This window comes from Neodiprion fabricii, chromosome 2 (assembly GCF_021155785.1).
Source record: "Neodiprion fabricii isolate iyNeoFabr1 chromosome 2, iyNeoFabr1.1, whole genome shotgun sequence".
NCBI classification, from domain to species: domain Eukaryota; kingdom Metazoa; phylum Arthropoda; class Insecta; order Hymenoptera; family Diprionidae; genus Neodiprion; species Neodiprion fabricii.
Genome location: NC_060240.1, coordinates 41,839,524 through 41,854,887, shown reverse-complemented (window position 1 = coordinate 41,854,887; position 15,364 = coordinate 41,839,524). Strand labels below are relative to the sequence as shown.

General features: G+C 40.9%; 2 protein-coding genes across 8 annotated transcripts in view; both read right to left on the bottom strand.

The window, feature by feature from the left end:
* LOC124176424 (otoferlin-like) overlaps window positions 1-1,058 on the bottom strand; it is a 37,826-nt gene extending 36,768 nt beyond the window's left edge. For 2 of the 3 annotated variants that reach the window (XM_046557704.1, XM_046557702.1), the window contains exon 1: window positions 499-603. Coding sequence is in view for 1 of the 3 variants with exons in the window: in XM_046557701.1 (XP_046413657.1) it covers window positions 499-577 (79 nt within the window). In the remaining 2 variants the exon portion in view is untranslated. Of the gene's footprint in view, window positions 1-498 lie in introns of all 3 variants that reach the window. The other variant, XM_046557701.1, reaches the window with a different exon arrangement.
* Window positions 1,059-2,646: 1,588 nt separating this feature from the next.
* On the bottom strand, window positions 2,647-15,105 carry LOC124176426 (putative fatty acyl-CoA reductase CG5065). 5 transcript variants are annotated; one of them, XM_046557712.1, is made up of 10 exons: window positions 11,573-11,660; window positions 11,290-11,500; window positions 9,207-9,404; window positions 8,806-9,002; window positions 7,198-7,307; window positions 5,460-5,658; window positions 4,922-5,161; window positions 3,580-3,837; window positions 3,466-3,468; window positions 2,647-3,278 (listed from the first exon to the last, which is right to left on the bottom strand). In XM_046557712.1, the coding sequence occupies exons 1-10, from the start codon at window positions 11,581-11,583 to the stop codon at window positions 3,233-3,235; spliced, it is 1,473 nt and encodes a 490-aa protein (XP_046413668.1). In that variant the 5' UTR covers window positions 11,584-11,660; the 3' UTR covers window positions 2,647-3,232. The 5 variants fall into 5 exon arrangements, with proteins under 5 accessions (XP_046413668.1, XP_046413667.1, XP_046413666.1 ...); XM_046557711.1 differs by lacking the exon at window positions 11,573-11,660 and adding an exon at window positions 14,915-15,105 and having other exon boundaries at window positions 2,647-3,468; XM_046557710.1 differs by having other exon boundaries at window positions 2,647-3,468; window positions 11,573-11,653.
* Between the last annotated feature and the right edge of the window lie 259 nt (window positions 15,106-15,364).

Genomic DNA, 15,364 nt, shown 5'->3' with positions numbered 1-15,364 from the left:
GAGACATTATTACGCGGCTTATACTTGCAGTTAGAGCGAATTGAATCGTGCTCTTCAAAATCGGTTTGAAACTACTTACGGTACATTTTGCGCCTTGCATGGTACCATTTAGAGTTACCGCAATCTGTAATCGACACATGTCTGACAATGAGACGGCAGAGAGAGTCAGACACGTCTATCCGGGTAACGCATCACCGAGTATCGTATTAACAATTACAGTACAATTATACCAACGTATACATTCTATGGCTATCTTAATTGCAGTGAATTTCTCTGGGATTCTTGTAATGTTGGCTACGAAAAAAATAAACATAAAATATTTTCCATCAGTCAGATGTCACGTGCTGTGCTACATACTTATGCACATGCGTTATATTGAAACATGACGGTCGACAAAGTCTATTCAACGCGATTGTTGAGTCTTAAGGGGTCGCGGGTGCGGTGCGTTAATCGATGTTTAAGAAATCCGACTAAAATTCAGATTGTGTTATCGCATACCTCTGAAGTCGATCTTGACGAACTTTTCTCCCTTGAACTTGAGAGCTTGGACGTTCTTAATGCTCACCACGAGTGACATGGCGGATAGTTTGGCGATTGGATTCCTGTTACTATTTATCAATGATCGGTAATCTCTCTGTAATTAACAGAGATATTTATCACCGCCTCGCTCATAACGCAGAATGGGCGCTTATCAAATGGCCGCGTTATGTTCAACAATTATGTAGTCGACCGGACTAAAGACACCGAATAAATTTTATGAATCAAGGTCTGGCATATTAGCAGGACTCTGAACGTCCTATTGGCATGCCGTTATTACAAAACTCGCATCCTAACTGGAATTCGTTGAGGAGACCGATATTGTTTGATGTTTATAACTCCGTAGTACAGGTGCGAACAGTTTCCACTGATCGCGCGGATACGACGATTGTGTTGCGGATTTATACGTAATAGTGGAACTATTACTCTCCAGATGTTCTACGATTTGGCTATCGGCCCACCTTTCCAATTTTCACCCGTGCCGCGAGGCGAAGAACCAGGGGTTTCGCGACGTACTGCCCGCGTTCTCGCTGTTGAGGAAACAATTTTCCCCGCGCCACCGACGCGCCGCCGCCTGTCGCCTGGCCTACAATTTGCAAACGCCCCACGACCCCTGCCGACTTAATTACCACCGAGTACTCGATCGCGCACCTTACCTGCATATATGCCATACGTGGATACCGCGATAAACGATTTCACACCATCCTCGTGACCGTTGCCGTGCGCTTGCAGATTGTCCACCCTTTGAATCCCCTTTGCTTTTGGTTGAATCGTGGTAAAATCTTAGGAGGTTGTACGCACCTGTGTAGTACTCTTATTTACCATTTTTTCAACCAGCTCTGTCATATTCACAGCCTTGACTACTACGCGGCAGTCTCTTGTGGCCTTAGAAATTGCATTGTTGTTCGGATGAACTCAGAGTCAATGATGGGTGAAAAGCAAGTGACCATCATCACTCAAGTGCCAATACTTACCTGAGTATCGATCCGATTTCCTTATCGGAACACCCGTTGGAATTAGATACTAGTTCTGGCTACGACCATTCTCGAGAGAAATTGGAACGCGTTACGAGCCACGCTGCCTAATCAGACACAATCCATAGCCCTTCGTTTAGCTTATAACTCTGACTGCCCAAAGTTGTTGTCATACAAAACACCTTTTGGCGAGGTCACCCGTTAATTACTCTGCTCAACGGCGGCCGGTCCCTTTCGCATTCAAGCACTGTCGTGAAAACGACTCAAACTAAACAACCAAGATAAGTATAAAATACCTCCAAGGGGGATTCTATGCAGAAATGATCTGGATCGAATAAATCTTTCAAACTGCTATGCAGTATTATTACGATAGGTTGCAGATATGTGCCAATGTATCACATTTTGCAATGGAGTTGATGCGAAAACTGACAACACCGCATACATAAATTATTTCTACTAATTGTCTCAAATATTTGACCCCGCAGGCGGTGCCGGCTATTCCTAGGACGATTCACGCGGGTGAGTTAAACCTCGCCCCAATTATCCATATTTACTGGATCGCATGAAGGAGGAATCGGCATATTTCAGTCAAACGGCAGAGCTCCCTGGTTTTATTAGGCTAGCTTTGAATGGAGGACGCTTACACTCGTACAGGTTATACCTGGCCGTTCCAGAGTGTGCGGGGTGAATCAATACGTGTGTCCTCAAAGGAGGCGTACACAGCGCCATCCACCGACATTGTAACAAAGCCGCGCCTTTGGCATCCACGTCCGTTCACTCGCATGTAGGAAATATTTATGCCAGTAACGTATTTTGAAAATCATGAGCATTTCGTTTCTGACGACGTACTGCAATTCGCTTCTTTACTTTTCCATCCACTTTGTAATTCCTATGTGATTTCTACGCCGCCGCGCCGCGGCAGAATTGAATCAAATGCAGGTCAACTCTCGTTGCCCGTCGCGTTAATTTATGCAACCCCGGTTCTGGTGGACCGTGCGGGATGACAGGCGATAGGGGAGACGGAGTTTGTAGTTTTCAGAAACGGTAATACTATGTCGTAGAACAAGATCGGTCAAAGGTTACGCTAGGTATACCACGATAGTTAATTACTGACGTAATAAGAGCACATCAAGGGTATGTTATAGATATGTATTGTAAAAACTCAAGAATACAGGTAGAAAAAACACCACAGAAATCTATAATCCTATTAACACGAAGCGTTGGTTAATTGTATTCATCTTTTTGAGTAGATTGTTTCTCCTCGGATGGAATTTTTTACTCATGCAATCAATTGTACACCAACAATAATAACCATAGTAATAATAATAAAAAAAAAAAAAATAACCTGTTTCACTCTCCGATTTCCTCATAATATGTATATTCGACTGCATTGCCGTATTTTTCTACATTCGTTACACCACTGCTAAGAGAAACACGAATTGAATAATTCGTAATGCCATATTGAAAATTTACATCTAGAACCAAGTTGCAGGGCTTGTATCGAGCACGTCATGTTAAGTTTAAAAAACTGTTACCATTAGTTAATCACGTGAACTTCAGTACCGCGCGAGACAAGTTTTCCCGGAAATATAGAATTGCTTTTCTTCTGTTGGGGATTAGTTGTCCAGTTCAACTAAAGCCATTCCACTTCAACTTGGTGCTTAATCGAGTAGTTAATATACCGGTTGAGCAATCGATTCGGTCGTTTCGGTTAGTTGGGTTTACGTTGCAAACCCTCTGCGTAGGCATGCGGTAGGCCGACGCATTCTGTTAACGGGAATATAAGTATCATTTTTTCTAATGCACCCTCTCGATCAATCCTCCGATAATCGGGACACTTTTCAAGCCTTCCGTGACAAAGTCAAGGCAGAATCTGGCTGTCTCAAAATTCTTGCATACGTAATAAATAATTCCGAAGTAAAAGGCGTAGACCGCGGTGATATGAATCACGTACAACCTGCAATCATGACGAAATTAATGAAACCGTGTATGATTAAATGAAATTACGAGATTTAGATGCGGCAGTGAACAGTTTGCAAGATAAGCCTGGTATTTGTGTAATTCTTACATTTTAAGATGCCGCCGCGCCCTGGGAAGCGTGTCAAGTTTTTCTTTCATACAGTACTGCCTTGCACCCAGGACAACATCGGTCATGTAGGTAACTTGTTCGACGTTATAAAAATCTATTGGGAATAACTCCTTGTCCTTTGGACTCATCTCGTTTGAAAGGTTGATCAGATTGGTGTTGTGGAATATCCATTCGCGTGTCGTAAAATACTGGAGAACCTCGAGGCCGTCGGAGATACGTCTTTGAATGCGGACCATGCTGCGGACGGAGGTTCGTGATTATTAACCAGGGCATATTACCTAATGTACGCGGCGTTTGAACTGTTTGTAAGGTTGAAAGTCTTTTGCACAATCTGTGAAAAGAAATGCCTTCAAGCTGCCAGAAGGAACGAGACATCTCGTTATCTTCGCGCAGTCACTACAGCTGTCTGTTCGCAAATGCTATGGTCATTTTTGAAAAATTATCGATGAACGTTTCAGGAACTACACTTCTTTGCGGAACACTAAAATTTCGTTCGCAGAACCAAGAGGAGAAGTTATCTTATTATTTTTACATTTTAGAATCAGTGTTCTTGTTTCCGCAGTGTGATTATAACCAGGAACGTTTTGACTTACAATTAGAATTAGCTGGGTGACTCGTGCGACATTCTACAAACGCCAAGAAGGTACTTGTGGTAGCTAAGCAGTCTTTATCTATTTGTATTTTTTACCATAATCGAAAAATATGGTCTTGGGTGCGAAATGAATAAGAGTTTTGTAGCTGTAACCTGCCGAAAATTTAGAACGTATTGCTATTTCTTTTCGTTATGGTCACTCGTGCTATATTTGTATGTCCCTATTGCGATAATTTGTTTCGGCTCCAACAATAAATCCCACGTCAAGACATTATTCAACCGCAAAAATGTAGTTCACCGAACAAACCAATTTCGTGTTGCATGGACCAACATAGTATTTTTCGCAACAAGTGCGTGAAATGGAATAACTGCAATAACCAAAACTGCACACTTTTCTCATGCGCTTTTCGAAAGCTGCAGAAGGAGGATACGTGGTTGTGAATATGGGTATAAGCCGGTCTACTCTGAGTTTATTACGACTCACTCCGTAACGTACAAGTCAGTGAACTACTTCAAAATGTTTGCGTCATAGACTTGATACATGAATTAAGGCATAGACTTAGTTAACTCGGGCATAGACTTGGTTATGCGGGCTATGTGTGGAAGTGGGGTGTTATTATTTACACGCGGGTACTTGTCATTGTGTAGTCTAAGATGTAGATGTAGGTAGATGATGAGATAGTAGCCTTTTCTATTTTAAAAGATAATGGAAACGATTGGTACACTTACAAACGCTTCTGTCGGAATAACAGCATTAGAAAATCGATGAAATAGGCAGGAATCAGGTGGAAGAAGAAGACGAAGAGTTCGTGTACAAACTTGCTGCTCCGTATGTCACCGTCCGGATACCAGATAGCTCCGTCAAAGGGATACTCACGCGCAATCTTCTTTCCTTTCTCAAGGACTTCACCCCAAGTGATTGGCACTACCCCACTTTGGGTGATGTTGTAAACAGGTATTTTCTTCGGCCTGTTTAAATGGTGAGATTACAAATACTCTGTATCCACATCTAGGCATAAGGTGTGCGTAAGCCTGCACAAGTGAATATTGAAGTCACGTCGATCGTGCCGCATGTAATCGCCATGTCAGCTGTTTCATACGATCAGAGAACTTGAAACTCCCTTCCCTAACTGGCAATCTCAACGCGTTTGTTTTACGGTCTCTCGGAATGGGGTTATAAACTATTGCGGGAAACTACGCTGTACTCCTAACGTCCCGATTATTTATTACAACTTGGGGCAATAAATATTGCCAAGAATCGACTCACTTTTCTTTTGCTGTACCGATTTTTACAGAGATGACTATGAGGGCATTTATTGCCAAATCAACGGGGACAACTTCTGCGTGATAGTTGCCGTTGCAGTGCATTGACCGTAGGACACCTTTGCTGCCAGCTACGATGAGTCCCACGGGTCCGTTAAGGCTGTCCACCCACCCAGGTAGCGGTTCTTTCCATGCTGGGGTTACTGAAAATAAGTAAAAGATCAATGAGTCCAAATTACGAGTCGGGCACGTGAAGGGAAACGGGGGTGCCAAATTTTGCAGAATATCCTGCAAACGAATAAGAACACCTTTCGCACAACTCTTTGAGATTACGTATTTCAAAGCAATATTCTTATCGAATGCATTGCGTTCAATCAATATGAGTCAGAGCTGACGCTATGGTTCATATCGTTATCCATGTTTTTTGTTAACCGTTAAAGAATTACTTGGTCAAGAAGTTCTAGCCCGCGAAAATTGCCCCATCATACTATTGCCTCCAGGTGATCCTCTTTAGAGCCGATTATATTTGATACCCGCACGATCAATTGAGATATATGGTCTTGTGCCTGGAACTACGCACGGGTAGTACGTGCATCCGATTTCAGACTTATGTTTGAGGAGTGAGCAAGGCTTTCTCTGTTTGCACATAGTATCACCTGATGGTTTGTACAGCAATAAGAAGCTTTTACCGGGAGTTTTCTGACAGTGAGAAGCTCGGCGCTCACGTCCAGTAGGTAGGGAACCGAAGCTACATTTTGGGTCAGTTCTATCATTTCTGTGAAGATGTCTCCATTTTACGGACGTTGTTCATGTAAAGTACTTAATCAGACCTTTTCAGATATCGCAATACGGATTTAAAATGTAACTTCGGTTACCTATCCGGTAGCGATGAGCAGCGAGCGGAAGCTTAAAAAAACTCTCGACATATACATTGGATTGCGCTGCCTATGAAAGCGTTTTGACAAGACCGAAGTGAGTCCGAGTTAATACTTTGAAATCTGATTTTTCATGTCGATTTTTTCATATTTCATTCCGTCTCATTATACACCATAAGGATTCAGCGAGAAAAAAAAAACCAGACAAGTGCGAGTAGGATTCGCGCCGTAAGGTTCCGTACAAACTTGATTACCCTTGCTTCTCCGTCTTGCTTACTGCTTCTCTCCAAATTTCGTGATTATAGTTCAACGGAAAGTACCCTATGGGTTTTGACGAGTGAGTTTGACAAACGGACGGACAACAAAGCGATCCTTAAGGGTTCCGTTTTTTCCTCATGAGGCACGGAATCCTAAAATACGAGTAATTTAACCATCATCAGGTATGCCTAATTCGGTAGAGTATGTACTCCCCGAATATCATACACAGTTTCGAAAAATAGGCTGTACACGAAGATGCGATGACGTAACCACAGCGTTTGTTTTACTCGTTACATCACTGAGAAGAATTAATGAACACGTTGGAGCTTGGAGAAGTAAGGATTTTCAACTGGAAAATCGTAGCTTGCCATTTACGCCAAGTCATTTCTGACTGACAATAATTGTTATTAGTTCGATATTCGGGTATAAAGTTCTATATGTTATCCAAGAGTGAATCGTGAAGCGAGAGATCGAGCAAACCGAGGTGACTTTGCGCTTGGGTTAAATACTATGAGTAGGCACCTGGAGGTATACGACCAAAGCAAACTTTCTGCTGGCGATTAACATACTCGGAATACACAGAGAATTATATGACCATTTGTGACGTACCAATCGATGGTCTGGCGATCGCGCAAGGCAATGTTGCGTATTCATCGGCGACCAGTGTTTCGGCAAGCCTCTTCGAGTACGTGTATGTGTTTGGATGTGGTTCGATTAATCTAGTTCAAGACAAGTATGAATAATATTGAAAAATGCATAAAGTGCACATTGCAAGATAATTCGAAATTGCATGTCCGATCTAAAGTATTTGCATTCAGCTCGCTGCCTGGGAATTGTGTGTATGTGGGGCGGTCCAACTTGAAATTCTTACCATGAAGTGAGAATCAATATGTGGGGCATTCTCTACAAGTTCTGCCACTTATATAAACCACCATTCTATTCATTGTGCCCGGTTATTGAAGGATATTAATACTAGAATCTCTTTCTATCCCTCTCTTTTTTTTGTCATTAGTTCAGCCACTTTTTTCAGACTCCCTCGGATATGATTCGTAAGTGTCCGCACTTTGGAAGTTTCTGAGTTTATTTTTCATATATTCTATACATTTGGGGGTTGGAGTTTGTTAGGTAATTCACATACCTTGGATCGGGTCGTGGTCTGGCAAAAAATTTCTTCGTACGTAGAACTAATTTTCAACCGATCGTGAACAATAAAATATAATACGTCTTGCATTTTTATTCTTATTGCCTGGTTTGTTTTGAGTAGGAGAAAATGATGAGAAATTTTCCCGACCAAATTGTACTTTTTCCTCCCTACCATAATTTTCATACGAAATGAGTGGGTTTCGACTATTTTATGGAGTTGAAACTTTTTACTCGAAAGTTTCACAATCAGTATCAAATCGCGGTATATAAAAACCGTTTGCGTCACCTTTTACGTGAGTATACTTTTCCCAAATCATTTTACTAATAAATGCAAAAATCCAATGGTCAGTCTAATCCGATTGAGTATACAGCCTCCTCTATTAAATCCCAGCTATTGCATCGCAATATCTAGTAAAAAAACTATTCGAGTTCTGCATTAGTAGATTTTTAGCCAGACTCATCCGATTGCGAATTATAAAGAAAAAAAAGTCTTGTTCTGAAAGAATTTATTCAAAAATCTGAAAAAAATCAAGGGGACTGCTTTCAAGTAGTACTCAAACGTGGCCAATTGTGAGCGATGTTTGAGAGGGTCCGTAAAAAAGTGCCTGAACTGATGAAGAATGCCCTCTACGTGGAATTGCTATCTAGCTGCACCCTCGGGCACTGGCCCCCATATTGCACTTGTATGTACCAAGATATGGGAACCTGCATGGAAATTAATGTAAAATTGGAACCGGCTTTTGCGTTGGCTCCCGCAATCATACTTTAGATAGGACTGGAGGACATAATGCAAATCGTTATACAAAAATGACAGAGGGCTGGACATTTGCAGTTTTTAAACATGGAAAAAATTTGTCGGACTTGCAGTACTTTTAGCCAACACACTGCGCTTACAAAGTTTCTGCAATTACCGCCGTGTCAGCATAAGTTACTAATTAGACGTTCCAAGTGACTGGCTCAAAAGAGATGTCAGCACCATAATATGTATAAGCATTCTAACACATTCAGCGTAAGTGCAACGTATATGTATATGTCGTATGGTTTAAGGAAAAAAGTAAGAATTAAGCAACGCACTTTGGTGTTACGAGGTTAATGGCATCTTCATCCATCCATTGTATCATACGCATTACGTCCCGAGGGTCCTCGTTCGCTTCGTAAACCCTCTCGCCAAGTTCATCCTGGTCCACATGGCAGAAGGCTGTACTAAGGTGCAACAAGCACTTCAGCCCTTTCATTGTCCCGCAGAGTTCAAGCACCCTACTCGTACCCACCTTGAAATATCAGCCATGAATATCTCTTTTCTAATATTTCTCTTGCACTGTTTCATCTAATTAATCGTCTATCACGTATCCCAGTGGGCAGTCCCACTGTCGTCCCGTAGACAGGTACAATCTAATATTGCTTCGTTGATGTTACCATACAACGATGGCAAACAGAGCTGCGTACTAATTTTCGTTTCTACCTGTAACACGTACCGTATTCATTTCGACGGCATCTTTTAGTTTAGCTTCCAGGCGAAGAGTAGCCGCGCAATGGTACACAATCGATACTTCCTCGGCAAGAGTTTTTCGTTGTTGTTCGTCCAGCCCAAGGTTATCCAGTGTCACGTCACCCTCCATCGGCACTACTTTTTCCATCAAGGCGGGATTTAATTTTCGGACACGGTGAAACATCTATTAAAAATTTTTTTTCGTACGTGATTCGACATAATAATATTGCCTATTCGGTGTGACATGTCGGTAGGCCAAATATGAACTGTAGTGATGCCAACCTCTCACAATCAGTGTAGATAGTCTTGGCTGCGGGCACAATTCGCGTGAAAGATATTCCGCTTGGAAAGTTTGACTTTTGAAGCCTGTGGAGCGTGCTTAAAGTGTCCCATTTCCGAACAGTGCGGAAAAATAACCCTGACCATGCGCACTATCAAACAATTCAATTTTACGCACTGTATCATTCAGCGCAAGTTGCCTAACTTTGACTGTACGTAACGTTAGTGACATCTCCCGTAATTATCAAATCAAACTCTCCGTGCGAGTATTGCAAAAAGAATCTGGTGTTACGTGTGCGGACATGCAATATATAATTTGTGTTATTACAACACTCGGTATCGGCTCGTGCCGCAACTTATACTCGTTCAGATTATATTGCCCATATATTACTTTTCATCACCCTTGGTGATATAACAAGAGTATTGGTTTCGGTCGAAAATCACTTTTCCTAATTTGAACGAATCTTTACATTTTCAAACCTCTAGAATCCGAAAAGCAGGTTTTCAGAGAAATGTAGGTCTGTCTGTCGATCCGTCGATCTGTTCAACAAACTCCCGCGATGATCTGGGAAACAGCTTGACGATGAAAACTGAAACTAACAGGATTTTGCAACCAAACATTGTGCATGAAAAATTTCCAAGTCCTGATTAATTTGATCTTTCGATTCTATCGGAAATCAATCGATTCTAAATTGTTATCAACAAACTTTTATTTTTTTCTCCTTATCACTTTTTTTATACGAATTATTATGTTTTACCGTGTTTACTTATTTGTTTAACAAAAAAATTTAGTTGGTTGCCAACTCTTGTTCAGACTTTGTCCTTTTCATGGTGATGAAAAGCATTGCGAAAAACACTGTTTTCCCGGCTTGCTGCACTCGTTAGGACCTGTCATTTGTTACGTATGATGTTTTGCGAGGTTTGGGAGGGGGGGGGGGGGGGGGAAGGGAGTACAACATTTCTTACTTAGTCTTACTTCGGGAAGAGGGGGACTCTGAAGACATCTTCCGTGAGATTTTTATTTTATTTTTAATCATAAATCAGCTCCACACGCAAGAATTACTTTTAATGTATTACCCTCTGTGACTCTTATAAGTTTTCTCGATAGCATTAACATTATCATGAACGCTAGGGTGGATGCTGCGAAGGTACGATATTTATGATTACTTTCAATATTTCAGGTATTTAATATTCAATCTTGCGTAAGATATCCGGCGCAAGGGGGGCCGGGGCTTCCCAAGTCTTTTCGATTTCTTGATTAATCGTGAAGGGGGCGGGGACGGGGGGGAGGGGGCCAAAATAGGCAAAAAACGTCTTGCGTAATAAGTGAACGCCCCCTTGCACAACTTACCATTTTTATGCACTCTATAGATGTGATGTATGCAATATATATTTATGGATATATGTGACAATCACATGTATATACATATATTGAAGACAATATTTCGCAAATAAATTCGATACCCGTGCGAGTATAATACGTCAAATTTATTTGATCATATATGAGACATGCATATAATACGTAGCATATGTTCCTCATTTATCCGTAATTTAATAATCGCATAATTTGTGCAAAAAAAAAAATTATGATCTCACATACTTTTGGCATATTCCTACACGCATTTGTCCATACGGACATAGTTATACAGTGCAGATTTCACGGGATAATCTAGTATATCATATATATTTCAAAGAAAGCAATAATGCAGTATACTGTACATTAATAATGGCACCGCTTCGAAAATATGATACCACGACTAAGCCACGATATGAAAGGTAATATGCCTTACCGGGAGTTTGAACATATCGTCGACACGAGCTTCCACCGAGCGTCCACGTTTCTGGCGAAGAAGGATGTAGATGCATTTCAAATCACTGCAGCAGTAGAGAAGCTTTTCGAGTAAGACCTTACCCATCAGGCCCGAGGCTCCGGTAATGAAAATTGAGCGTCCACTGTAGAACGATTGTATTTCACTCGCCTGATCCATCGCGGTACGTTTACTGCAGTGAGAATTGAAGCGGTAATTAATCTCGCAGAAAATCATTCGTCGCGTGAGATGCGAAAGTACTTGCTTGCAACACATCTGCGTGAAAAGTTTAATTCTCCAAGTCTGTGGAGCGCGCGTAAAGTAATTTCTTTTTGAACAGTGCCATGTGGAAATAAAAAGTCGGTACGTGCGCTAATGAAAATGTCAAGTGTGGTCAATAATAGCTGGGCTGTGATTGTTCCCCATATATGAGGTACAGAGTACACCGGATGGCCTTTGGAAACCGGTTTATACATGTATAATAATTTTAATATACCACATTACCGTGCAGCGCTTTTACGCGTCTCTACATAATATCTGTTCACCATTGGTGTGCTTACATTTACTATTATTCCACGCACTTTGCGACGCAGTAGCTTCTTTGAGTAAAGGTAGGTAGGAATAATTGATGACGATTGGATATGCACCTGCTATAAACACAAATTTACTCAATTGGCAAACTAAGATCCTAAACAAATCAATACCAGCTCATTGGCAGTATAATGACAGCAGCGATTTTCTGTACTTGCATCCGAAACTACATCTGGCCAGAAAAGAACAAGGTACGAGTTCGTCGATCGCTCAGGCAAGGATATTATAACTGTATAACGGTTCGATCCTCGAGAAAGGCCGCTGGACGTGAGATATTACGCCGACCGAATGGTGAAAATTGCCAGTGAAAGGCATCGCGCAAATACTACGAGAGATCCTTCCGGTTGTCACTTGGGCCTATTAATTGTCAGATAAAGCGTATGCATTATATTGATGTTGAATAAAATAGAGTAAAATTTAATGGCGGTGTTATTGTCACTGAGTCAGATTACAGCCGGGGTTTAATTTAAAGAAAAGAGTGGGAGGGAAAGAGAGAGGGACCACGACTGAAGATTTACCTCAAATGATTCCATGAAACGTTTAACATTTACACAATCAAGTGGATATGGCGTGTTCGATTATCCATAAACTGTTTGTATGCATACTCGTAATGTTGTTTGTACGTTTATGCATAATGGATATAACCTTAGAATGTGTAAATATGGTTGATAGGCTCTAATTGGAATCAAGCAGAGAGCAGCGACTCTCCCTTCTTCTTCTTCATATCTGTTCCGCACGGTCGTTACGTATAATAAGAGAAAGCATGTAAAACTCGTTTACTATTATATCAGAGAAAATACAGCAGTAGTTGCTTAAGTAGTTTCTAGGTGGCCTAAAGAGATACGTCACGTAAAATTTCGTACGAAAGTAGGCATGTCATTGAAATGACATGGCTATTATTTTAAATTAACAAAGGTCTTAGCAAAATCGTGCTCGCGCTTGCTTATGGGGTAAGAATTGTAGAAATCTATAAATTGGGTGCTTTGATGTGCCGCGATATACATACCTCTCAGGCCCTAGTTTATAAATCGTTGTGGGTTAATTTTCGCAGTTATAAAAAAAATTATAAAATTCGCAAACTTTGGTAGGTATACAAGGTTTTAAAAAATTTTCTTATCCAATTATTTTTTCAACTGAAAGGATCCCTTCTTAATTCTTTCAAGCCGTAATTATTGTCATTAAAAGAGAGCGTATAGGCGTAAAAAAAAATGCGCGAGAGATTATTTTGAGGTTGGTTGAAAAAAAAAAAAATACGCCGTCAGAAAATTTCTCAACAAACAAAACACTTTTCTGTTATTGGAAATCGAATGCACGTTACAATGACACACCAAGTCAAAGAGCTAAATCTTTAGACATACCGGAAGGATTCCTTGAAGGTTAACAATGCGGACGATACCCTGCCGGTATAGGTAGGCAACTGGAGCTATATCCGAGGTACTTATACTGCGTATAAAAAAATGTAACTTCGTTTGCATCGTTAACCCTGAAGAAAATCTCCCGGCATTACTTTCTAAAATTTGACTGCAAATGTATGTCATTACGTATAATATGAAAACGTCTTGTATTATATAAAAATACTGTTGCGTAACGATGGGTGATTAATGTGGGAATCAGATTGTGCGAGCTAAATTTATATTTGATGAGCGACGAGCATTATGCAATCGACAGATATACAGGTCAAAGTACGCAACGTGATCCTGATACTTGGGAGGATTCGCCATCTCTCGATTCGTAAAAATTTTCACCATTACACACGAAGCGGATTCTCCGTATATACTGCTGGCTAAAACTGCCTCTCGTTACAGTTCAGTCTTCGATTAAAAATAATCATTCAGCGGAGAAGCATGATCGCTAAAGAACGGATTACTGAAATTCAATTTTAGTGTATTTTCACTTCGTGTAACCGCACTCACGAACGCAGGTTTGTGCACCCAAGTTTTCCAAACATGTGTACCAATGCGAGGCCGCTTCCGTAAAATAACAAGGCAGTTTATAAATCCGCATTGCCTATTTCGGGTCTACAACTGTATAGTATATAGCCAGATCTGAATGTTTATAAAAATGTATCGTTTGCTGCCTTGGAAAGCAATTGCATCTCATTGATGTAAGCAGTATATCATATATCTCTTTCGATCAATGCATCGAGGCGATATACATATAGTCGAGTTTTACGATGAAAGCGTTGGTGTCACGTCTGTGGTAGACGTGTTCTTTGACGAAACAATAAGGCACTCAGTAATTATAACAATATCTCTCTGTTTGATCTTACAGTGACGCAGCTTTTAATCTCCGTAGTAAAAGAAGCCACATTCTTTACCTATAGATTTCCAGTAGAGCTAGTCCTATGTACCACTTATTGCCCTTCCGAGAATTTCTTCCGTTAGAAATAATTTTTTTCGATGTGATTTGAAAATATTCAATCATGCGTACGGGTTAACAAGAATCAGGAGAGTCGACACCATAAGACGAAAATAATGTTCAAGTTTCTTAAAAATTGGTAGTATACAATTATCTCGTAGTGAAAAAATTCAGCAATAGCCTGACGATGTCTATAAAGGCGGTTCGTTAGTAAATAAAGCTCATTATGTAACGTATACAGTACTATACAGATAGGCTTTTAGTTTTTTTCGTAATACTGCAAACAAGTGCAGTGGATAATTGATATAATTTTTTCGCAATGAATTGTCAGAGTGCCCTTGCCGCTTTTCAGCGTTATAGAAGTGCTTCGTACTGGATCTGACCGGTTCCGTTCAATCCATGACGCACATCGTCTAAGTATGGGTTTAAGCGAAGCTTATTCTTGTACGCGATATCAACTTTTCCCTTAGTTATACACGTTATACCGCATACTCAGAAACACACGTTATAACGACTCCGGATACATGTTTGATTGATTGATTCACGTTTTTATAGCTTTCTCAGTTATTTGTTTACATCATTAAATTTTAGTTTTACGTCTATATTGCGCATATTCATTTGGGGACATGACATATTGCGAATCGAATGAATTACTCACAATTGCGCACGCTTCAAAATAAACTCGGGTTAAATCCGTAGACACGGGATCTTCGTAGAATACTTTTCCGTATGGTCCAGCGACGCAGGTCCGTTCAGTAAATTGTTCGACGTTAACGGCTCGCGTCGAAAGGCGGCGGGCTGTACGGTAATCCCGACGATCGCTCGAGCACTGCGTTCGCGGATGTCTCGCCTTGGGTACCTATTCATTCGGACAGTTTTCCATCCTTTCCACTGTACCTCTCCATAACCCCTTCCTTCCTACGAGCTTCTCGTACTCTCACTCCGGCACGAAGTCTCACTGTAGCCCCGGTGTTTCCTGTTAAATTCTCTGCCCATCGCGTCTACGTAACCAAACAACCCATTTGCCAACGGGTTTTCCCTTTTGCTTTCCTATATAATGTTAGCTTGGGTCCAAGACGTTCGTTCTTAATACTTTACAGATTTTGCG

Coding starts and splice junctions, on each gene's coding strand:
- LOC124176426 (XM_046557710.1), bottom strand. Junction 7,308..8,805: donor ATTAACCTCGTAACACCAAA/GTGCGTTGCTTA, acceptor GTCTTGAACTAG/ATTAATCGAACCACATCCAA. Junction 5,162..5,459: donor ATCGGTACAGCAAAAGAAAA/GTGAGTCGATTC, acceptor CCATTTAAACAG/GCCGAAGAAAATACCTGTTT.